This window comes from Brachycentrus maculatus, unplaced genomic scaffold (assembly GCF_059751285.1).
Source record: "Brachycentrus maculatus isolate JH-2025_06_01 unplaced genomic scaffold, ASM5975128v1 h1tg000452l, whole genome shotgun sequence".
Classification (NCBI taxonomy): domain Eukaryota; kingdom Metazoa; phylum Arthropoda; class Insecta; order Trichoptera; family Brachycentridae; genus Brachycentrus; species Brachycentrus maculatus.
The window spans coordinates 1,138,638-1,164,866 of record NW_028281199.1 but is presented as its reverse complement, the minus strand read 5'-3'; the positions used below and the strand labels follow the sequence as shown (position 1 = coordinate 1,164,866).

The following is a 26,229-nucleotide window of genomic DNA, read 5'->3' as shown; positions in this document are numbered from 1 at the left end:
ACATATGGTACATATTTACTTGCTCTTGAAAAATGCACAAATTGATTTCCCAATCTAAAAAATAAGTAGGTATTAAAACTGGAGCATTTCTTTTGATAATTTTTATCTCCCTTATAACAGGACTCTTATGCTGTACGAACGGTAGGTAAGTTACTTAAAACTTAAAAAAACATTAATACAAATTTTGACCTAGTAAAAACCCTTTACTTTCTATAATATATAATGCGACTACTTCTACTACCATAACACCTTTTCTCCGCAGGGGTAGGCTGAGAGGATGCAGCACCACACTCCTTTGTCCTGATATGCACTCCTCGTTTCCTTCTCATCCATACATCTAGTCATACATGCCCTCCGATAACGTAGACTTTTGACACCACCAGATTTTAGGTTCTGATTGATGTGATCGTGCCAAGTCTTTTTCAGCCATCCTTGTTCTGTTCTATCACTCACATTCGCCACATATATTTTTTTATCCTATCTCTTTCCACATGTCCATTCTATCTTAAAGAACTCTTCTTAATCTTTTCAATTATCTCTTGTTCAGCCTTATGGTGGGACTGACTGGAGCCATTTGGTCGTAACGTAACACGTTACGATGCGAGCATTCATATAGTCAGTACAGTGAGCCGAGCTCTCCATCCATAGTCGGAACGCTCGCCGCGAGTGACGTTACGACGAAATGTTCTGGTCAGTCCCCACCTTTACATTATTTTTTTGTATCTTCATTTTTGATTTTATTACAGAATGATTTTCCACAAATTCGTCTTATGATGGGAACTGACTAAAGCCATTTCGTCGTAACGTAATACGTTATGATGCGAGCATTCGTATAGTCAGTACAGCGAGCCGAACGCTCCATCCATAGTCGGAGCGCTCGCCGCGGGCGATGTTACGACGAAATGCTCCGGTCAGTCCTCACCTTTAGGGAGTGCATTTCAACATTGTTCAATCTGCTTTCATCCTTCCTTTGGCCGTTCTATATTTCGCTTCCATGCATCAGTGTCAGTACCAGCAAACCGCCAGGTTTGGGTTCCATGGACATATTTGAATTTGCAATGTGAACAAATTGACTATTCTGGTCCTTTTAATGGAAAATCCATAAAACCGCAACCAATTTTATTTTACTCAGATTACGGCATTTTTTTGGTTTTTGAATACAGATTATTCTATTTTTTATTCCGACTGGTTTAGATTAACTTCAATGGGCTTAAAAATTCGTAGCTTCTTTATACACAAATTTTATTGTACACAATAAATAATAAACTAAGCCACTAAAAAATTAAGGCGACGTATAATTTTTCTATTTTTTTTCTTCACATATTCGAGAGTTTCCTCTGACGGATCGACCCTCATTCTTATTCTGTGTCGTTATCTTTATTGTTTGATGGTTGGGACCATCCCCTCTTTTTGTCTTCGATACATTTTATGAAGTAGTCCTCCACCTCTCTTCAGCTCCAACTATTATACAAATGCATCGCTCAAATGTGGATCGTAAAAATTAGGACGTATTGTATACTGTAACGCCATTAGGGCTTCATGGACATATACAATAAAATACCTGAGTTTGGGTTTGTTATCTAGATCCAACTTATGCAAACTCTGGTAGGTAGGTACTGCATTTTTATTAAATCGTAGGTAAATATCAAAAAAAAAGAAGAAGTAGGTAAATACAAGTACGGTCGACGAGTTTTTATGGTAAGTTACGTAGTTTGTCTCTGGTTAAGAGTGCCGTTTCCGTTCTTTTTCTCCGGTTGCCGTGGTCGCCGCTAGACGTGCAACCGTTTGCGGGAAGATTTGTTGATAATAATGTCAGAAACATTGCAATTGCGTGGTAAGCTAACCGGCCACAATGGTTGGGTTACGCAAATCGCCACAAACCCCAAATATCCGGATATGATCCTGTCAGCTTCTCGCGGTACGTACTTTCAAAAACTGTTTTGACTTGCCACTTGACACATTTTTCATCCATCCAATCCTCTATGCGGGGACCTTATTTAAGCATTACATCCAATCAAAACATGTGTCCAATGTATTTATCATTTTAATGATACATATATTTACTGTAAGTACGATGTATTTACCAATTTTCGTAATGATGATAATTAAACTTAACCACGTGACGGCTGTGAGCGGTTAGCGGATATGGGACTGAATTTTATGGGAGAAAGCTACACCGATTCGGTTTTATTAGTTTTTTTTATTTTCTGATTATTCGTAATTTTTCAGACAAGACCTTGATCGTGTGGAAGCTCACGAGGAACGACATAAACTACGGAGTGCCCAGTAAGAGGCTATACGGTCACTCTCACTTCATCTCCGACGTGGTCCTCTCCAGCGATGGAAACTACGCCTTGTCGGGCTCCTGGGATAAGACCCTTCGCCTGTGGGATTTGGGTGCTTGCAAAACCGCTCGCCGTTTCGAAGACCACACCAAGGTCGGGACTAATTTTCAATCTGGAATAACTTAGCGCCTTTCCGAGGCAGAAGAAATCTTGTCTGAATTATATTAGTGAAGTGTGATAGTTTTGTCGCCCATGCGGGGCAGAAGAGGACGCGTTGTTTAGGGCTGGACTCCTTGGGGGAGGGGAACTTACTGGCAATCTGTAAGTAGCGACCAATAGAAGACAAATACTAACATTACTAAGGAACCTGTGATCTAGTAGCTAGACTCGATTTCCACAAAAAAAAATATGCAGCATATTTTGATCTAGTTTTTTGCAGAAAGACTAGCTTCAGCTTCAATTGTGAGACAAAAATGTCTGCAATCAGTCTGATTTGTGATCCCACAATGCACCTGTTTGTCACTAATTCAAGATAACCTTACGCCACAAATGGCGTTTTTTTGGGTTCACTTCAGTGACCCTTAAGGTTGTATTTTACAATAATAGCGCTATACTACATATTATCCAATAAACATGTAGTTTTCAATATTTTCAGCCAGTCAAAGCATTTAATACTCAATGTGTTGGTGTGGTTTAAACATTTTAATATTAAAAAGGTTAAGATTTGAAGGTAATTGCGCGATTAAACAGGTTGATAGTCTCTTTAGAAAGCAGTAAAGCACTGTTTAACTATTTGAATTGAGCTCTGTTATACTAATTTCGTATACTTCGTATAAGCGTAAACTAATTTCGTATACTTCGTATAAGCGTATACTAATTTCATTAAATCAAATTTAGGTAAATGTTTAAATCAGAACAATTGTAGCAAAAATTTATTCATAAGCATGTTTCAATACTTTTTTATATTTTAAATTTTATTCTGGTTTCGACAGTATTTTAAGTATTGAATAGAATAGGAGTGATTAATAATTTGTTGTATTTGTATGACTTAACACGTTGACTGCCAACTGCGAGGTAACTCATAGATTGCGTTCTTTTCTAGGACGCTGACTACGAGTTATCTCGCTCTGTATTTACTTGCCATATTCATGCAGCTATGATAAAATTCCTAGTATATCAGTGCTAATATTTTAGATGGCGCATGGGAAGAGAACAAAAAATCCATGCTGGCTTACATGAACAGACAATATAATCATAAAAAAATCAAGTAAAAGGATATATTTATTGTTTGTGAAATTGGCTTAGAATGGAATTTTTCAAAGTTGCCGCGGCAGTCAATGTGTTGATAAATGACGGGGTGTTAATGAGTATTTCCCGTGCAGGATGTCCTGTCCGTGGCGTTCTCGGCTGACAACCGTCAGATAGTGTCCGGCTCCCGGGACAAGACCATCAAGTTGTGGAACACTCTGGCCGAGTGCAAGTTCACCATCCAGGAGGAGGGCCACAGCGACTGGGTGTCCTGCGTGCGCTTCTCTCCCAACCACACCAACCCCATCATCGTGTCCGCCGGCTGGGACAGGGCTGTGAAGGTGAGTCCGCACTAGTTGTCCTAGATCTCGAGCATTCAAATCATCACGCGCTCAGGCCTGGACGCCTCATACTCAATTTTTTTTTAGAATGCTTATTGGATTTTATTTGTTTTTTAGAATTCTTTTTTCAACTCCTCACCTTTCAATTCTTCTTTTCAAAACCATGTATTTATTTAGAAGAAAAACTTTTTTTCAATACAAAAGCGGTGTTTTAACCTGTCCAGGAGTGAGTTTTTAAAAAAAAAAAATTTACCCATAATTTATATCATAGTCGATGCTATAAGCAACACATTTTCTTAATTTAAAAAAAAACATTTACACCAGTAAACATGATTTATCGCAACATTGGCAATTTTGACATATTTCGTGTTTTAAACATGTTTTGATATAAATCACATCTTAAATCATGTTTTGGTCGTATATATACGACCATACTCCTGGAAAGGTTAATAACAAAATTCAATCACGTCAAATGTTACGGTGTCTTGTGAAAAACATCCGCAATAAGCGCAAATAAGACTAGGCACGATAAACCAGAAAAGATTGCAAAAATTATGCAAAATTCTGTATTTTGTACAGATGCCATGTGTTGTATGTTCCGTGAGTTAATTTTGAAATTGTTACAGGTGTGGAACCTTACAAATTGCAAGTTGAAGATTAACCACATCGGGCACACGGGCTACCTGAACACCGTGACCGTGTCTCCCGATGGCTCTCTGTGCGCTTCCGGTGGCAAGGACTGCAAGGCCATGCTGTGGGACCTCAACGAGGGCAAGCACCTGCACACCCTGGACCACAACGACATCATCCAGGCGCTCTGCTTCTCCCCCAACCGCTACTGGCTCTGCGCCGCCTTCGGGCCCTCCATCAAGATCTGGGATCTGGAGAGCAAGGAGATGGTGGACGAGCTCCGCCCCGACCTGGTCTCCCAGTCCTCCAAGGCTGTGCCCATCCAGTGCCTCTCGCTGGCGTGGTCCACTGATGGCCAGACCCTGTTTGCGGGATACAGTGACAACACCATCCGAGTATGGCAGGTGTCTGTCTCTGCTCGATAAACCTTTGGCATTTACATTCTTTATGTGTAATAAAATAAAATTTATTCCTGAAATATTTCTTTTATTTACAAAAAAAAACACCTGTGAAAAGTTCTTCAGATTAAATTAATTTCACACGCGCCATTGCTGCATCAGTGGATTGTCGATTGCATATCAGAATTTTTTAAAGCTGTGTTTGAGAGGGAATTTGGAAGATGTCACTAGAAATGTGTTTACAGCTTGATCTTGTTACAGATCAATACAGACATACACACTGAAAAGGGAGGTCTACGTTGCAATCGGTGCATACATTCGTAAATGTTAGGAGAATTGTACTGGCCTCAAGCCCGGGGCCTGTGCACTATGAAACTAACTAAACTCAATGCCTTTGGTTGCTGTCATAACTCACTCTTGTCATGCGCAGGACAACATACTCTGTTCATCATTGATAATCAATCAAACCCCACTGCCTACTATAAAAGCTTGTGGGGGGGGAGAGGGGGTCATGACGCAGTTCACTACCACTGATTTAGAACATTTTAGCATGATATTGTTGCTGATGCCCATGGACTGGAACCCCTAATGGAAGATTATATTTAAGGGTTTTAAAAATATTTTTTGTCAAATAATAAAAAAATATTAAAAATCAAATATATTTATTGGTATAATAAAATATACAAGTACAAAACAAATATGTATGTATATAAATAAATAAGTATCAACTCCTTAAGGTGGAGACTGACTGGAGCAGTTCGTCATAATATCGCTCGCGGCGAGCATCCGAAACTACGGATGGAGTGCTCGGCTCGCTGTACTGACTATACGAGTGCTCACATCGTAACGTAACACGTTACGACGAAATGCTCCAGTCAGTCTCCACCTTTACATTACACATACAGAATGACCCATTCAAGTTCTCATTCTTCCCTTGATTTTTTTGTATGACGAGCTATAATCAAAAAATTGTAGCGTGACGTGTGTATTGAATCAATCACATTACAAAAATATAAATAAACCATTGAGTTCTGATTTTCATTAAGTCAATTTTAGAGGACTTACACAAAAACAAAAAGCCATACGTCATTAACCACACTAAAAGCGCAAGATCAAAAACTGAAGGCAAAATAAATATTCCTCGTGTGAGATCTTCGTTTGCCCAAAGACATTCAAATTTTATGGGCCCTCGAATTTATAATATGCTCCCACAAGAAATATTATGTTCAGTTGGAAATAAATTCAAAATGCACACAAAAGAATGGCTCCTAAAAATTGGAAGATCCCAGCTGGAGCAGCAAATAAATGTTTGTGTGTGATTAATCTATGTGTCAGTGTTTTATAATTATATAATCCTATTTTCTAATTTTATAATATTACTCCTTTAGATTTGACTTTTCTTTTAGTTAAACTCTATTTGCTTTCATTTTATAATTATTCAGTCTTACCACTTTTAAATTATCATTAAAAATATATAAAGCTGTATTATAAAAAGAATAAGCATACCCTGCCTACCTCAGAACAAGTATCTCCAAATACCTAGTGAGGATACAGTGTCCAATAAAAAAAAAATATATATATATATATATATATATATATATATATATATATATATATATATATATATATATATATATATATATATATATATATAAATATGTATAACTTAAGTTACTTTATCGACCTGAGACTTCTGTGGATCCACCTATTGGCTAGATTATATAGTGAGTTTAGTACCATGGGAAATTTAATTGAATGAATCTGAAAGGTGCAATAATTTTAGAATTAAAAAAAAAAAAATTCAATTATGATCCCAGGGATTTTAAAAGCGAAGATGAAGAAAATCAATGATTAATTCAAATTTGCTACGCAAACTTAAAATGTGCCTCAAAGCTAATAAGCTCAAGGCTAACTGATGAAGGAACGGCACATATGATAATGAAACGATATGATCTTGGAAGTTACTGGGGTAAAATGTTTCACTATAAAAACAGTGCGGGACAATACATGTTCCCAAATTTAAAAACCGCCATCTGCTTATTACTTGTTTTGCCATTTGCTAATGCATCCGTTGAAAGAAAGTTCAGTGATCTTAAAAACAGAAAACCAAAATCGCGTACATACAGAATAGATACTGTGGTATATCTTTAATGGCTACCAGAAAAGGTATTAAAAACAAGGGGTAGTTTAAAATTTAATCCACCAAATTTAACAGTTCATTTAATGTTAACAGCGAAAATATGGCAAAAAAACAGTGACCTAATAAATATGAATAAATTAATTTTATTTTATTTATGTTTTGAAAGTATATTTTTTACGTTGATATTCTGCTATTTTGTAGCTGATGAAAATCTGCCACCATAATCATGGAATATATTCTTGTAGATTCATGTTGCAAACGCTCTCGTCAATCTGACAACGTAGCCACCAATAAGGGTTGTCTTGGCCGGCTGACGGTAAAAACGGACAATAGATTTGGCCGGCGACGGACATAACGGTAAAAGTAGAACAATGGGGGTTTCGTCCCGGCAACTGACCTTACGGGAATTAAAACGACCGTCGCTCGGGATACAAGGCTAAATGTTACTACCTGCACGCTAACCCTCAGCCGTTTTTGACATCCTAAAGATTTGAACGCAATTGTGAATAATTATTGAGTAGGCGACATGCAGGAAGATTCGATACTACTAATACCATCTAGCGTTAGCGAGTATCAGCAATTAGATACCATTTTGTAGGGAATAGGTGCGTTTCCCAGACAAAATTGAAAAACTAATGATGATTTCATAGAAATCGCTAAAGAAAAAAATAGTATTTTGTGGATATTTTGTTGACAGTAACTGATCACACTTTTTATCTTGTCGATTACCATTCGGTAACAAATAATTATTTGACAATTAAATAAGGGGGTGATAATGTGTTCTCCCTTTTTTAATCAATTATAAGGTAATTCACAGACTAAAAGTCATACTGGAAGCAATTTTAAGCGGGTTCAAAGTTGATCCTGTAAAATATGCTTCAGAAACTGCTCGTGTTTATGTGAACCTATATGATTGGCATCCTATGACGCCAATAGGCATCCAATGCAGTCATCATCGAAAAGGCATTATTACCAATCGGATACCTTTCCGGGGAAACGGTTGAGGCTTGCAACAAACATTTTAGATGTAACCGCCAAGATTTTGCAAGGAAATTTTCCAGGGAAAGTTTGACCACCTTCTGCTCAATTCAGATCCTGTGCTCAGTAGTATGCAAACTGTCAAAAAAAGAAGTGGATTTTATCCGAGACCCTAGACATGTTTGTATCTGCGAAATCCAATACATAATTAATTGCCAATTAGAAGAACACCAGCGATGCGATGTGGATTTCTGACGGCCACGTCCATTTGGCAATGGAGAACTAGAAGAGAAGGTAGTTATACTTAATTTATAAAGACAATAAATATAAAAAGTGTCCATTCTATCAATCAGATCTCTAACAATGGTTATCAAGTAATTCACGCGCTGGGATAGTGACGTGAGTGTATAAAACTTTTACATAAAAACAATATACAGTAATATGATAATTACATACTGAATTTCTAAAGAGAATCAACATTAAAAGTCTCCGTTGGACCAATTCACTCGCTTAGACGTGATATCGTTGTGAGTGCAAGTTATGCTACCTAATACATAATATATCCTACTAATAAATTAACCACCAATGAGTCCATTCGCCAGGAACTACGCTTGGATGGCTTGTCTCTGGCCAATATCTGTACCCGACGGATTCTCCAGTTCTTTGGACATGTTGCGCGTGGCAGAGGATAGCCTGGAACGACTAGTTGTGATCGGTAGCCTGGAGGGAAAGAGAGGGAGAGGAAGATCCCCTACACGATGGACAGATCAAATTAAGGCAGCAGCAGGCACCTCAGTGGTTGGAGCGCTACGTGCAGCGCAGTCAAGGGATAACTGGAGAAGAGTCATAGCTTCTGCAAGGGTCACAACCCTCAGCAATGAGGATTAAGACGGAGAAGAATAAATTAACAATTAACTGAACAACCTTCATTATGAAGTGTCCTTGGAAGAATTTACGTGTTGTGTCTCGCTTGTGATTAAAATCTATGCTCCATTCATAAACCTTTACGCGCAAACGTCCAGCTTTAAACTTAACCTTTTCCGACTGGTCGACGAGAGCGCTTGAAAACATAAATAATTATTCCATCTAAGTATCATTACGATTCTTAGTCTCCAAACACATATTAACGCGTTTCTTTGCACGGACGGTCGACATATTATCTACCAGTTTGCTGAATTCCAGGATACTCAGGATCGTTACTCCTAGTCCGTTATGATCCCTTCAACCTAATTCCAATTTGTTAAAGAAACTAAGGAGCTCTCTGTGCAAGAAGAATCTTATTTAAAAAATAAGGTAAGTCATTTGATACCATCATCCTGTTATTTTAATAACCGCGAAATACGAGTACAACAATCTTTACAATTAAGTATGGTTGGCAGTAAGGTTTGCAGTGCTCTCCGTGATATTCATTGCAGTAAGTCCTACATTTGTAATGAGATGAACGATATACAAACGTGTTTATCTAAACCAGTAGACACTAGCAAATTTGAATTTGCTAGTGTCTACTTATCTCCTCTTCATTCGTGAATCCGATTATTTGAATATTTTATTTGTACAAAATCGAATTAAAATTGGGGCAGGTTCGAGGTGATGAAAACAAAACCGTTCTTTTACAAAGAAAAACAATTATTCAGCATAAATTTAGGGAACGATTGGGTCTAAATGTTGATATGCCGCGTAGTGGAGGAAATACTACTGGTAATTTTTTTACAAAATTCATCGGTTTCGGCTGAAATTACAGGATTCGATAAGAGTTATCGACAGATGCTGTCACCTGCTGCAGTGTCTGTCGTCAGGCTATCAAATTAATACAGGTAATTTTTGAGAGTATGCTCAAGAAACTGCTCAAAAACTTGTTCAGGCTTATCCGTGGTACATTATACCACCTTCCGTGCACAAAGTTTTGATTCATGGATCTGAGGTGATTGATCATTCGTTATTATCAATAGGGTAGCTCTCCGAAGAGGCTGCAGAGACCTCAAATAAAGTTATCAAATAATTTAGGCGCAATCATACTAGAAAAATATCAAGAATTGTTACCAACACCGTCGATACAGCGAGGATATTTTACTTACTTACTCTACTCAGTTAGTAAGTAAAAGTCGTCATCCAAGAAATATGAGTGTAATAAAAAACTTGGATGATTTAAGTGACATGATAAATTTGATTGAATCCTCTATCCATGACATTACCATCTAAGCCATTGATTTAAATGATGTTCTAATTATGTTGCAATTATACTTCCCAGATAGTGATCAGAGAATTATGTTCATTATAGAACAAATTAAGTATGCCGCTACCCTAAAAAATCTCCGTCCATACAGCGGGAATACTTTGATATTTGCAGCGTCAATGTTTGTACACTCTCGCCCATATACCATATGTTATATAATATTAATTATTTGATAGAAATTAATTTCAAAATTTAATTTGTTTGATTAGGATGCTTAAAAAAAATAAAAAATTCTCAAACTTTTATATAAAAATTTAATATTTATTTTTACGACTTTGGTAATGAATGTACTTTCATTTCACCGCATCAATAGACAGGTGAAAAGTTACAATATAAAGCAATGAAGGCAGTGTCCATAAACGGGGGAGTCGACAAGACAGCCCTGGCACCTGGTGAAGTTGGGGTGCACATTGTGATCGCCACGCCCCGTGGACTCCTACAAGCGATTCAAGAAAACTTTCTAACCGTTCAAACTATATCGTTCTTGGTATTGGATGGCCTCGATAGGATGCTGGAAATGGGTTATAGACCACAAATCACCGCGTGTCTCATGGCTGTTAGATCAGCTAGGCAGACAGTGGTGGTATCGAGCAAGGAGCCTGTCGACATGCGAGGATTGGAAATGTATGTGAACAACCCCGTGCAGATGATCATAGACTCCATGCCGCAATATTCATTCTAAATATAACTATGTGAGATTCTTAACAACCGTTTTACTTTAATTTGACCTTTCTTTCAGTATTTTTCAAACTTAAGAGAAGTGTTTAATTTTTATTATTTTTGTTAAATATTGTGACATATAACGAGGATATATGTTTATGTATTAATTTTAAATCAAACACAGATTTTTTGAGTCTACTAAGTTGTATTTTATTAACAAAAAACACATAAAAAATTATATTGTGACAATTGTTTCAATAAAAAGAAAACAAATATAAGGGTACATACCTACATCCCCCATTAGCTACTGTTGTCTCCCATAAATTATCGCTGCACGTGTTAAAACTGTCACTTAGAATTGTATAGCTACATAAGGACCGTAGTCCATTTGATCTTCACATTCGTTTGATTATGCCCTAACAAGGCGAAACAATTGTCACAATATAATTTTTGATGTGTTTTTTGTTAATAAAATACAACTTAGTAGACTCAAAAAATCTGTGTTTGATTTAAAATTAATACATAAATTAAAATGGAGTTCTACAAATTAAACGCCAAGTCAAAAAATAAAAAAAAAAAAAAAAAAGGATATATGTTGATTTATAATTAAATACTCGGTACGCTGGTACACTCTCGGTCTGACCTAGCGAGTATAATTATTGTTACACCATTTAGTTTCTAACATAACATCAGCTCTAGAGATCAGTGGAATATCGTTACGTAAGAGAACTTATGTTCGAGAGTTAGAAGAGACAAAGTAATTGATTTTTATGGATTATACATATATGGAATGTGATGTGATACGTATTGTCTTTTTCAGAATTATCCAAATTTTTTGTAACTCAGTTAACAAAAAGTTGCAATTTCAAGTATTCAGCTTTTGATTTTTTGTTGTTTTATTTTGGTGTTGTTCACTTGGTGACATCGGTGACCTTGTTTCATTTAGTAATAAACTGCTCATTTTATTTGTTCATTCAATTTATGTGGAAAACAACAAAATTTAAAAAAAAAATTGTTATTTTACAGCCAAACAGCTGAAATCCATGATATTAAACGTTATGAAGGAGGTAGAAGATGTTGGCTTCCAAATAATATCTTTAATATCTGATAATAATGCCATAAATAGGAAAACGTTTGGATCGTTCAAACCGAATCAAATATTACTCCCCAGTGTACCACATCCGATAGATAATAGTTGAAAAATATATTTTTATTTTTGATCCTGTTCATATAATTAAGTGTTTCTAATAATTGGATTTTAAGTAGGATGTTAAATGTGTAATGAAATTTCCTGATATTGCTGATTTCAAAACATTTGAATTTAGTCTGCGAATCAGAGAAAAAGTCACAAATTAAATTGTACACATGTTATCATACAAAGTATTGTATCCTAGTAGCATTCAAAAACAAAATGTATATTTGGCATTGAAAGTTTTTAATGAAAAAACAATTGGGGGGTGAGAGAAATATTTTTAGACTCTGATGGCACTTAATATATTTCGTAGATGGTGGAAATTTTTTAATGTACATATATAGTGCATTAGAAGGAAATCGTTTCAATGATCCACATAGAGAACCCGTAAGAGAAGATAGTTTAGATTCTATAAACTCTTTGCAAAACATGTCTCGGTGGTTGAAGAATTGGAGGGTCACAATTCCTGTTAGGGATTCTCCAAGTGCGCAAACATGCCAATCTCTAATTACCACGTTAGATGCCTTTAATTTAATAATTCCATATATGTTCTCTATGGACAAAATAGATTAGCTCCCGCTAGGCAAGTTCCAGAATGATGATCTGGAAGCGAGATTTGGATGCTATCGAGTGGAGCTAATTATTATATTAGCTACATTCAAGTCTTAGAAAGTGAAAGAATTGGATCATTTTGATTTGTGTGCAGTTAAAAATAAAATACATGAAATGTTTACAGTCAGAAGGGAGGGTAAGCTTTTAGCCGAACTAAAGAATGAGATCAGTTTCCGAGGCGGTCGTACCACACTGGAAAATTATCCGTCAAATCGGATTTCGATTTAAAAAATGTGGGTCCAAGAGAAAAGTACTCATGGAACGACATGACATTATATACTTAAACATTTTACATCAAAATCGTAATGACGGTAGACCTGTCGTGTTTCTTGATGAAACGTATATTCACGCATCATATTCAGTATAAAAATGCCGCCAATCTGAGACAAACATCTAACTGTTTATCTTACTGCATTTTCAGGTTTGTGAAGCTCATTTTTTACCATCAGATATCTCAGAGATATTTCCATCATAAATGGTTCAATGGAAAAAATAACAGCGCTTTTATCGAGAGTTCAACCAGCAAAAAATTCAGTAGCATCCATCCTTCCAAATTGCCCAAGGCATTTATAATATCGAAACACATCTTCCCAGGAGAGTGCCTGAGAACAAATTCCTCGAAAAGAAGTCGAGCAATCGAATATTGCATTTCAAAATAGTGTAACCTCAAACCAAAAGTACCAGGACAATCGGCACCTTCAATACAGAGAGTGAGGACCCACAATAAAGATCAGAATGTTGAACTGCTACTCACCAAAAAGCCGAGATTGGACTTAGATGCAATAATAAGAAAGAATGCATTGACTAAAAAAAGTACTTTGTGTTTGGTGGGATAAGATTGGTACTAGTTATTAAAACCTAGTGAAACAATTAACGCAGAGGTATACTGTGATCAACTAGTTAGATTAAAAGCGGAGCCGCTGAAAAAACTTTCAGTTTTGGTGAACAATCAAAGGGGGATTTTGCAGCACGATAATGCCAGACCACACGCGGCACGGATCACGCAGGAAAAAACAGGGAGCTTGATTTAGATTTTGCAGCACCCTCTGACTACACCTATTCAGATCTTTGGAGCATTCGTTTAAAAATAAGATTTCAAATGCGTTTGGACTGTGTCAAAAAGCATTTAGCCATTCTTTAACGAAAAACCAGCAGAGAATTGAAAAGTTACCTAATCTCTGGAAGAGGGTCATCGAAAACAATGGAAATTATTTTATTGATTAATGTTACATACATTTTTTGTATTTGAAAAAAAAAATCTTTACTTTCCGCTTTACCTAATAATAGCCAAGGTCAAACATTTCATAGTTTGAGAATCTGCCTACTGGATGACATTGTTTCTCATGGAGAATTGTATGTGGCATTATTACGGTGCGGGTTACTGGATACCATTATAGTTTGATTGCCACCAAATAAATCCACCACCAAAAACATGATTTATTCCGAAGTTTTATTGGAGACTGTTCAATCTTAGTGATTTTTGCAGTTCTATTCGGATTAGTTCCCCTTATTTACCGCAATCATGTTTTATATATTTAAAAAATCGAAAATTCTTATGTCAATTTCAATCATCAATCTCAATTGTGTAAATTTATCAGGCATGCCACCGATTATTTTTGATTTTAGACAAATACTCCCAGTCATTAAAGATTCTTCTAGACCCGCCACGGTCAATGCATCTTTAGTGAAATCACCACAATTTAGAACATTAAAATTTAAAAGATAATGCTCGGGCAGGCATCCTATTATTTTGTCACATTTTTGTTCGAATGATTTAAAGTGTTTAAAGGAATTACTTCATAATGGAAAGGTTCTTAATTATTTTTGATTTTAGACAAATACTCCCAGTCATTAAAGATTCTTCTAGACCCGCCACGGTCAATGCATCTTTAGTGAAATCACCACAATTTAGAACATTAAAATTTAAAAGATAATGCTCGGGCAGGCATCCTATTATTTTGTCACATTTTTGTTCGAATGATTTAAAGTGTTTAAAGGAATTACTTCATAATGGAAAGGTTCTTAAGATAAGCAAAAGTTTTCCTATTATTTTGTCACATTTTTGTTCGAATGATTTAAAGTGTTTAAAGGAATTAATTCATAATGGAAAGGTTCTTAAGCAAAAGTTTTCCTATTATTTTGTCACATTTTTGTTCGAATGATTTAAAGTGTTTAAAGGAATTACTTCATAATGGAAAGGTTCTTAAGATTAGCAAAAGTTTTCCTATTATTTAGTCACATTTTTGTTCGAATGATTTAAAGTGTTTAAAGGAATTAATTCATAATGGAAAGGTTCTTAAGATAAGCAAAAGTTTTCCTATTATTTTGTCACATTTGTTTCGAATGATTTAAAGTGTTTAAAGGAATTAATTCATAATAAAAAGGTTCTTAAGATTAGCATAAGTTTTCCTATTATTTTGTCACATTTTTGTTCGAATGATCTAAAGTGTTTAAAGGAATTACTTCATAATGGAAAGGTTCTCGTTAACTTGTCCACTTATGTCAACTTTATTTTCCTTGCCCTTCTTGTATTGTATTTTATTGTGTATGCGTATATATTGTTCACATACATTCTCGGCAGTAATTTATTACCGCATCGAATTTAATTTAAAAAAAAAAGATTACATCTCAAAGACCTACTCCTGATTTGAAAATGTTAAATTACGTAAAAGGAAGTTTAATCAGTCAGTAGACAAAACTCGTTGGATTTCCGGCTGCTCTCATTTAATTATATAATTTTGATTGTATTGCCATTTTTTATTCAATGGCAAAAATGTGTGGAATTCATCCGTTTACGATGATTAAAACAATTTTAAATGCCACAAAAAGACATAAAAATACACAGAAGCATTTGAACGCTGTTATAAGTTTCCATATTTTTGGTAAACAAAGAATGGAAACATACATACCTCGGTAATTATCTGAGGAGGTAATTGGACACAATTTAAAAGTAGACCATAATCGAAGTGTTTTTTAGCGTTTAATCGATGTTGTGTGCCATCAACAAGAGCTTCCATTTAGGGGTCACTATGCATCCGAAACATCATTGAATAGAGACAATTTCCTAGAGCTCGTTATTATTTAATATATTTATGATCATTTTAATTTTATATGATCATATTTATGATCAGGGTCCTAGTTACCTATCTAATAAAATACAAAACGATATTATTTGCAGCGTATCGGAAGTAATGAAAAATCAAATAGAATGGGATATAAAAACATCTACTTGTGTTTCAGTAATTACAGGCAAAACGCTAGATATTATCATAGTGCGGTGACTCGTGCAGATACCGACTACCGACGACAATCACCCGGCTGGCAACACTGACAAGCGCGTCACGCGGGCTGTCCTACACATTTCTGCAACTCGGGCGTACTCATCGCGCACTGTAAATATTACGTTTGAACAAAAAATAATCTTGTCTTGTCAAAAAATGTCTTGATAAGACGAAACACGTCACATTATATAACGTATATATTAAAATAAAAGTGGGATTCGATCTAATAATTTTGTTTCATTTTGGATACATTCCCAAAAATATTTTTTTTTTATCTAATTGACTTATTTACTGAAATGGCTGACAATCCTCAGCAATGGAAAGGTGATGATACAAATTTGTCGGCGGATTTTTTTTATAATTCTTTAAAATTAATTAATGAAATTTTATTTCAAGTATTTCATGAATATTTGAAAAAAACCGATAGTCTGTATAGTATCATACAAAAATCGCAAGTCGAAGTGGGTTGCTTCAGCAATAAGATAAGAATTTCATAACTGGTTGAGTAATGATTTTCAATCGCAATTTGATCAAATATATGTCGTTGCATCGCAAAACAATTCTGCCTCTCGCATAAGGCGAAATGTTTCTTGTGCTTGTACGGAATAAAAAAGAATTTTCATCCAAATTATTGATAACATATCTTCCGAAATTAATGACAGATATTCTGAAATATCATTTTTTTCAATTGCTCAGCAACAAACTATACGACAGACATAAATTGAATTTTCCAAATGATGAATTGGAAACTTTAGAATTTCACAACATGCTGCCACGGATGATGTATTGGCCGCAGCGTGAAGTGCATTGGGCGAGTTCTTATTCCTCATCCCGGTGGTACACCACCGTTTTTCCTGCAGGAAAAACTTTTTTATACAATCTTTTGATAGACATCCTAGAGAAAGAAGTTAAGAAAATAATGAGTATCTGCAGGAATAGCTGCAACGCTCTTAAAACACAGACGTATAGTACATTCGGCTTTTAAAATACCTCTAGAAATAACTTCCACATCGCAACTTGCTGTACAAGCGTAGTGGCTGCACGTATTAAAGAAGCGTCTATAATTATTTGGCACGAAATTCCAATCGCAACTTGCTGTACAAGCGTAGTGGCTGCACGTATTAAAGAAGCGTCTATAATTATTTGGCACGAAATTCCAATCGCAACTTGCTGTACAAGCGTAGTGGCTGCACGTATTAAAAAAGCGTCTATAATTATTTGGCACCAAATTCCAATCGCAACTTGCTGTAGAAGCGTTGTGGCTGCACGTATTAAAGAAGCGTCTATAATTATTTGGCACGAAATTCCAATCGCAACTTGCTGTAGAAGCGTAGTGGCTGCACGTATTAAAGAAGCGTCTATAATTATTTGGCACGAAATTCCAATCGCAACTTGCTGTACAAGCGTAGTGGCTGCACGTATTAAAGAAGCGTCTATAATTATTTGGCACGAAATTCCAATCGCAACTTGCTGTAGAAGCGTAGTGGCTGCACGTATTAAAGAAGCGTCTATAATTCTTTGGCACTAAATTCCAATCGCAACTTGCTGTAGAAGCGTAGTGGCTGCACGTATTAAAGAAGTGTCTATAATTAAATATTTGTGGGGTGCCCTCAAAGATAAATGTTACGCCGACAAGCCAGAGACAATTGACGCTTTAAAGGACAATATTCGTGAAGCCATTGGTGAAATACAGCTGCACACAATCGATAATGTGCTTAAAAATTGGACCGATCGTGTAGGCTACTGCATGGCCAGCCGAGGCAGCCATTTGAATGAAATTATTTTCCATTATTAACCGGAAGGATTGTACTTATAAATAAAAAAAGAAATTTGAGAAAATATTCAGTAGTTTTTTTTTTATAGCATTTTCAAAAAAAAAAAGTTATTTGGCGGACCCTTTAATAGTCCAACGGTGTCAAATCGCAGCTCCGAGGTGGCCAAACGACATCAGCTCTGCGGCTGATAATGCGATCTTCAAAAACAGGGCGCAAAACATCGAGTGTAGCTTCGGCTGTGTGGCACGTAGCGCCGTCCTGTTGAAACCAAATGTTGCCAATATCCTCCTCTTCAATTTTTGTGAACAAAAATCCGTTCAACATGGCCCGATAACGATCGCCATTGACTGTAACGGCCACTCCTTGCTCATTTTCAAAGAAAAATGGCCCAATTATGCCTCTGGACCAAAATCCGCACCAAACAGTGACTCGTTTTGGGTGTACCGGCTTTTCAATGTATGCGTGCGGGTTTTCTGTGCCCCAAATACGACAATTTTGCTTGTTTACATACCCGCCAAGATCAAAATGAGCTTCATCCGAAAAGATGATTTTTTTGGCAAAATCGGCATCTTCTGTAAGTCGATCGCAGGCCCACTCAGCGAAGCGAAAACGCATTGGATGGTCAGTTGGCTTCAACTCCTGAACCAATTGGACTTTGTATGGCGTCATACCAAGGTCTTTATGCAAAATTCGTCTCAATGATGTCTCCGAAATGTTCAATTGTTGAGAACGACGGTGAATTGATGTTGATGGCGCTTCACGCACACTTTCTGCCACAACATCGATATTCTCGGGTGTACGCACTGTTTTTGGCTTTTCACGCTTTGGTTTATCGATGAGGATGCCAGTTTCTTTCACTTTTTTCACAAGATAACGAACATACGGAGCTGACGGTGCTTCTCTTCTTCCAAAAACCGTACGCAATTTTCGCACACATTCTGCAACATTACCATGATTTTCAAAGTAATGTCGCAATATTTCCCAGCGTTGTTCAAGCGTATACACAACCATATTCGCTCAGCGGAAGGATAAAACTAATTATCTGTCAAATCAGACATGAGCTAAGTGTTACCATTCACAAAATAAGCACGAGTTGAAAAAAAAAACTTTAGATGGCTTAAAGATATTAACAGAATTCTGTCCCGTTTGGATGTAAAATAATAAGGATTTTAGACAAATACTCCCAGTCATTAAAGATTCTTCTAGACCCGCCTCGGTCAATGCATCTTTAGTGTGTAATAGTCTAAAGAATATTACTCGTTTAAATTTGAATTTATCATCAGCGACTCACGTGATTCACACTGTTTACGTGACTTTTGGAACATTTTTTCATTTCCGCTCAAGTACATTGAGTACAATCCCGCCCGGACGACGCCATTCCAAATAAGTCACTCGTAGCGTGTGCACGCTATATTCTATTTTACGAGAATTTCTCGTTTTATCATAAAATGAAGTTACTTATATATATGAATCTGTGCTTGAGGATTCATAGTTCTTCAAATGTACGATTTTCTGTGAGCTGAACCAAAGTTAACCTATAAAAAATGGAGTTAGCCATAACCTAACTATAGCCAGGTTCAAAATAGTGTCCTCACGAGTGTTAATCGGACATGAACATCACATAAATCTACACCAGATATCGATCTCTCGAACACGTGGGCACTGGCATCATATTTTATATTCACGTCAACTTCCCTAACCTCCTATGCCGTCATGTCTTCAGATATACAATTGTCCAGCCTCGAAGTCATCGTCTCTATCCGCTTCGGTACCTGTATGACGTCATCATCCAACGGATTCCAGTAGCCAACGCCCTGTCCGTATGACGTCATCATCCAACGGATTCCAGTAGTCAACGCCCTATTCACCTGACGTCATCATCCAACGGATCTACAGTTGCCCAACGCCCTGCCCATACGACGTCATCATAACCTACAAATATCTAGGTACCATCGTTCCATATAGTTTAATTAAAATTTTAGACAATCGATACAAACATTTAGTTAGTGACGTCTGGTATGTTGTCTGTAGATTTAATAATTATTTATAATTCTTCGTCATCATGTTAACATTTTGCTAACCTGTTAACGTCAAATAAACATTTTGTAAATAATTTAAGTGTTTCATTTGATGAGAATGTAGTCACCTTTAAGTATATTTATCATGGTATGCAATTAATGAACCGCGGTTTAACCCCCTGGGAATACAAGGAGTAAGTGTTAAAACCGTTGAGCTAGAAATAAAAAAAATAAAATAAAGAAAAGTGTCTTATTACAAAGCGTAGTGGCTGCACGTATTAAAGAAGTGTCTATAATTATTTGTCACAAAACTCTAATGGCACATTGGCGTGCCATCGATGTTGTAGATAAACTTAAGATATTCAACAGAATTCTGTCCCGTTTGGATGTAAAATAACAAGGATTTTAGACAAATACTCCCAGTCATTAAAGATTCTTCTAGACCCGCCTCGGTCAATGCATCTTTAGTGAAGTCACCACTATGGTCACAATTAAGAATATAAAGTTTGAAAGATAATGTTCGGGCATGCCCAGAATGGGCATATTTTTCCACGGGGCTATTACAAATGGATAACAGATCTTTAGGTGATCTGGAAACTCGAGATAGAGGTGCCATCATCTCACATTTTTCAGGGTACTGACTTAACCTCGAGGGATTTACTTCTATTGTCTTATTTTACGTGTTAATTTTAAATAAATGTTTGTTGAAAATAACCTCTTTCATTTTGGGTGATGAATTCCTACATTAAAATTAAATGAAGTAAGCCCAAGATGACCCCTTAGGATCTAGAGAGTTATTGGGTATGTTTCTCTCAAATAGGTTCATCCAAAGGTTTATTATTTTATATTCCACCCAATTTCAATATGTATTGATAACACAACTTGGCCTAGGCAACGAATGGACATTGTCTTATCATTGAGAATATTGAAAATGATGTAATTTTGCATGTCATAAAAAATTGTGTATTTTTTAATGATATTAATGACATTTTAATGAAATTAAGATTATGTAAGTCATAAATGTATTGGAGAAGAACAAAGAGACGCAGTTCATTAAGCTTTAAATGTTACAAATATTGTCCCCACCACATGCAACGCCTTTAAATTTGTATATAAGGGGTGGAGGACCAATATTTTGGTGCTCAGATGAGATTAACACGTTGTATCCTGGAGCCGTGTTTTGACGTGACAGTAAAACCGAACAAAAATGTGCATTTTATTGACATCTACTGACTTAACTTATAACTTTTTTGTACTTCTATGAATAGCAAATACTCGAACCATTCCAAAAATGTCAATTGATTTGTGATATCGATAAATATAGAGACCTCTTTTATCGATTGAAATCATATTTTTTTTCACGGCTGCTTGCGGCCGCCATTCGCCATTACGGTTTCGCTTGAGGTTGACGTTAGATTTCAAAGATTGTTTACGAGGCATATTTATCACAGGACTGCTGTTATTTTGATCAGAAAAGGTAAATATTTTATATATTACATATTATTTTACATAATTAATGATTAATATAATGTTTTTATTTAGAGCATATTGTAGTTGCACGTCGGACTGGTCGACAATTAAGTCGCAACTCCTTCAACGCTTTGAGGAGGAAGACTATGTGACTTAAAAAAAATTGGAAATCTGGTCTTCCCGTCAAAGAACAAATGAATTGTCTGCTGACTACTTCGCGAGGGTAATTGCATCAAACAATACAATTGCAGAGGACGGCCTCTCTGAACCTGAATTGCTAAAAGTATTTAGAAAGGGATTGTCCCCCATATTTGCCCCCATATTAGTTTGCACAAAGTTTTCTTATGTTTCGGAACTAGAACGGGCGTGTCTGTCCTTTGAAAAACTAAACCAATGTAATTCGAGACCGCAATTTTCCGGTAGGCCCCCTCTTAGCAGACCTGTGGCTGAACTTTATCACAGGACTGCTGTTATTTTGATCAGAAAAGGTAAATATATTATATATTACATATTATTTTACATAATTAATGATTAATATAATGTTTTTGTTAAATATCCTCGTAGTTTTGTGAGTCACAACACCACGTGTCAGTTTTGACAGGCAATTTATTTTAATTTTTTGTTATGTCCTCCAATATTCTTTATTTTTATTCTAGAAACATGGCTAGTACATTTGATAATGAAAATATCAATGAATTGATGTTTGATTCGGACTCAGATATCGATTCATCGGCGTCTAGTGACATCGGAAACGTGGATGATTTGTGGTCCGATATTTTCAATGTTTCACCGCGTTCAGACCGCACTTTTGATTATGATGAAGACGTTGAAGAGACGCTGTTATGCTGTTCCAGTTCTGGAAACTTTCACTGGAAATCCTGGTGTAAAAGTGTTCCCAAGCGAACCTGAATCCGTTAAGTCAACGGCGGATTTGTTCCTTGGGAATAGTTTTTTTAGCTTGATTACAGAGCAAACTAATATATACTGTAGGCAAAATTTACATAAACTGAGCACACATAGCGAGGATTTGCAATGGACTGATGTCACTGTGGATGAAATGGAAACATTTATGGGAGTATTTATTCTCATGGGACATGTACGCAAAAATAGGCTCAGAGACTACTGGTCTACTAACGCTCTGTTAGAAACGCCTATTTTTGGACGTACTATGTCCCGGAATAGGTTTTTCCAAATCTTGCAAATGCTCCATTTTACAAACAATGAATTGCGTCCCGTAGATTCCAATAGGTTATATAAAATACAATCGCTCATAGACCATTTTATTCCTCTCTTTCAGGCTGCTTACAAACCTAAGCAAAATATTTCTTTGGACGAAGCGATGATACCATGGAGAGGACAATTGGCATTCCGTGTGTACAATCCTAGCAAAATCCATAGGTATGGTATCCTTAGTCGTACTGTGTGTGAAGCAGGATCCGGTTACATCTGTAATTTTGCACTGTATCATGGGGAAAGTTACACTTTAGAAAATACGGTGACGAGTTTGCTTTCCCCGTATAATGATCAAGGCTATCATTGTTACCTTGATAATTATTACAACAATGTAAAGTTGACAGATTCGTTGTTGCAAAAAGGCATTAGACTTTGTGGTACGATACGGCAAAATCGTGGATTGCCAGCCGTATTCAAAGCCACATCGAATGCCCTTAAAAAAGGGGAAAATGCTTTTTGTCGCAACGGCCAGACCTTGCTTCATTCCTGGTGCGACAAAAGGATGTACGAATGGTTTCCACAATACATTCTGCTAAGATGGTACACACGGGTAAGACAGATTATCTTGGCCGTGATATCATCAAGCCTGAAAGTGTGTTGGAATACAATAAGTATATGAGCGGTGTGGACATCTCGGACCAATTCTTGTCGTACTATAACATCCACAGGAAGACCATCAAGTGGTCGAAAAAAGTCTTTTTCCATCTTGTTATGTGTGCTCTATTTAATTCTTTTATTATATTTAAAAAAAACATGTTAGCAGTAAGAAAAATTTTAGAGTTTATTTATTAGAATATGTGCATGCTTTATTTTTTAGTAACAATTTTTCCCCTTCTGGAGACCACATTTTGCAGTCACCGGGTGCACTCCGAGTGCGGAACTCGCAGGATCCACCGAGCAGGTTGTCAGGGGATATGTCTAAGCTCATAATGATGGCTATACCTCCCACAAATAAAAAAGAGAAACCCTGTCAAACTTGCAAGGTGTGTGCGAAGCACAAAAAAAGGAGTGAGACCCGGTACATGTGCAAAAATTGCAATGTGGCTCTCCATAAAGGTAAATGTTGGCAATTGTATCACACTAAAACAAACTATTAAAGTGTTCTAAATAAATATATGAAGTTTCAATTGATTTAACCCATTATTTTCATAATTATAACACTTTTAAGGAACCCTTCGAAAAACATGAAATTTCACAAAAATGGGCCGGGCACTGGGGAAGTTTTATGAGTTGTATGCCGGGGCCCATAGAGTTAATATTAAAACGTGTATACGTCGCATTCGCTGTTTCTATTGACGTCGCTTTGTTCTTCTCGCCCTTGTGTTTGGTAATTTTTGATATATTGTTGTCGCTTTGTTCTTGTAACTTTGTAATTTTCTTTATAAATAAACAAGCGTCTACATTTGCGCATTTCCGTCTTCCTCATCACAAGTGTTCCAGTACCGTTAGCAGTAACAAGGTATGTTAGGTTCCTTGAGGAGGGTTAACTGACCCTATTACAATATATATATTGGTGGTTTGACTTTGTGAGGAATGAAGAGATAAGGCGTAGGACGCAGCAAATCTTGGTCACAACTGTCGTCAAGAAAAGGCGATTCAGTTGGCTTGGCCATGTACTCCGCATGCCTCCTGAGAGCCTTAATCAAGCTTGCCTCTTTTACAAGGCATCAGGTTCGCGCCGCCCAGGACGACCACTGCTGACAATTCCTCGGCAGTTCTCGTCAGAACTGACGCGGGGGGACGCGGATCTGACTTGGGAGGATGCAAGGGAGCTGGCAGCCGACAGAAAAGCCTGGAGACAGTTTGTGGACTCCATATGCTCCACCTAGGGAGCGGATATGGTTAATATATATATATATATATTACAATATACGTATATTCATCTATTCCGTATTATGGTGCTGTAACCACCAATGGGTAAATTAGACCTGATCTCCCATTTACTTCAAGAATTGTTTTGCACCTATACAACAATTTATTAATCTCCATTCCTGAAGCTGAAGGCTATATAAACAAGCCCACAATTAGGAGAATAATTGATGAAGTTAAAAACTCATTTAGCAGGTACGATAATGACGGCTAGAAGGCATATCCCATTACCAATAAAAAATGCTAAATTGAGGTCAGGTGAAACGATAACATGTGTCAAAAATACCAAATCACTTCTTGCTTGGAAGGATAGGAGAATAGTAACAGTATAAACCAATCATTATTCAAATGTTTATAAAACTGTATGAAGAATAATGAGAGGTGGCAAAGAATAAACGATAATAAAACCAAATATGATAATAAATTACACCAAATAATGGGAGGTGTGGATACTGCAGACCAGTATACTGCTATTGACCCACATCCTGATTTTGCTGTCTCTGCGTCAGATGACAATATCCTTGCAGAGTTTATAAATAAAACCATCCGCCCTGTTTCGGCCAAAATTTGTGTATTTTTTAGAATAATTGATGTATTAAAATAGTATTAATAAAGGTAGTCGAGAAGAACAAAGAGACGCAGTTCAGTAAGTTTAAAAATGTTACAAATACTGTCCCCACCCCAAGCAACGCCTTTAAAATAGTATTTAAGGGGTGGCGGACAAATATTTGTGTGCTCAGATTAAAAAAGATTCAAAACGTGTATACGCCGCGCTCGCTGTTTTTATATTGGTGTCTCTTTGTTCTTCTCGCCCCTTGTGTTTTGTAATTTTCGATATATTAGTGTAATTTCGTTATTTTCACTTACAACTTAATAAATAAATAAATGATGTAATGTAATGTAATTTTTAATAAATAAATGATTATCTTCATTTGCGCGTTTCCGTCTTCCCAATGACAAGTGTTCCAGTACCGTTAGCAGTAACACGCCCGAAGGACCTTCAAGGACTTGAACAGTTTGTTATTGGAGAAAAGCCAAGATGGATGCCATTGGAACCTCAAAAAAATTCATTACAGCCAAAGAAATGGGAAAAGCATCCCGATTTTGCTGTCCCTGCGTTAGATGACAATTTCCTTGCACAATTTATAAATAAAACCATCGCACTGGGAGTGGTTAGCAGCTAACCAAATGTAATTAACCAAATACAGCCCATCCACTGAAATGGAACAAATTTCTATAAATTATCTTGTGCATTGATTTGTTAAAACGAGAAATATTTGGTCTGGGGAAGATTTTATAAGTTACCTCCAATATCTCAGAAAAATCATGCAAGATGGCAGCCAATGCCACCCTCCAAGCAGACTGCTTTATGGCATAGCCTAAGATTTGGGAGGATAACTGCATCTAGACTGCACGAGGCTACAGATTGCAGCACAATTGATGGGATGCTGACTGAAACCATTCTTGATGGCAGGATAATTGAAACTGCGGCAATACGGCGGGGTCGGCTTCTTGAACCAGAAGTTTTACAAGTCTCGCAAAAAGACTTGAAAATAGAATAAAGAAATGCGGCCTCCTGCTTTCCAAGAAGTTTCCCATTTTTGGAGCCTCTTCGGATGCAGCAGCGGACAATTTTGTACTGGAAATAATATGCCCTACAACAAAACGATATTTTGTCAATGGGATGGAACCCAATCCAAAATATACGATCCAGATGCAACTTCAACCGCATATTGCTAACACAAAAAGAGCACTTTTCTGTGTAGCTTCTGTAATACTCATAACGGTATTACGCGTCAAATTTAAATAATCATCGAGTAGTCACGTGGTTCACTCGGCCTACGTGGGTTTCTACATGTTTACACT

General features: G+C 36.6%; 2 protein-coding genes and 1 non-coding gene across 3 annotated transcripts; 2 read left to right on the top strand and 1 right to left on the bottom strand.

Moving 5' to 3' along the window:
* The first annotated feature begins 1,742 nt into the window (after nucleotides 1–1,742).
* On the top strand, nucleotides 1,743–4,982 carry LOC148302447 (small ribosomal subunit protein RACK1-like). The gene is made up of 4 exons (XM_088271594.1): nucleotides 1,743–1,918; nucleotides 2,230–2,438; nucleotides 3,668–3,874; nucleotides 4,501–4,982. The coding sequence occupies exons 1-4, from the start codon at nucleotides 1,810–1,812 to the stop codon at nucleotides 4,927–4,929; spliced, it is 954 nt and encodes a 317-aa protein (XP_088127720.1). The 5' UTR covers nucleotides 1,743–1,809; the 3' UTR covers nucleotides 4,930–4,982.
* An 8,146-nt stretch (nucleotides 4,983–13,128) lies between these two features.
* Nucleotides 13,129–13,195, bottom strand: LOC148302446 (small nucleolar RNA SNORD36). Its single transcript, XR_015838640.1, has one exon. It is a non-coding gene; the product is annotated as a small nucleolar RNA SNORD36 (small nucleolar RNA).
* Nucleotides 13,196–23,031: 9,836 nt separating this feature from the next.
* LOC148302445 (uncharacterized) lies at nucleotides 23,032–26,226 on the top strand. Its single transcript, XM_088271581.1, is given in 6 exon segments — nucleotides 23,032–23,044; nucleotides 25,380–25,490; nucleotides 25,493–25,667; nucleotides 25,669–25,728; nucleotides 25,730–25,917; nucleotides 25,920–26,226. Coding segments are annotated over 6 exon segments (801 nt in total). The 3' UTR covers nucleotides 26,174–26,226.
* The last annotated feature ends 3 nt before the right edge of the window (nucleotides 26,227–26,229 follow it).

Excerpts from the sequence above, each read along its gene's own strand:
- LOC148302447 (XM_088271594.1), top strand. The coding sequence starts at position 1,810 with ATGTCAGAAACATTGCAATTGCGTGGTAAGCTAACCGGCCACAATGGT. Across the intron at positions 1,919-2,229 it reads GATCCTGTCAGCTTCTCGCG|ACAAGACCTTGATCGTGTGG; the intron begins GTACGTACTTTC and ends GTAATTTTTCAG. Across the intron at positions 3,875-4,500 it reads GCTGGGACAGGGCTGTGAAG|GTGTGGAACCTTACAAATTG; the intron begins GTGAGTCCGCAC and ends AAATTGTTACAG.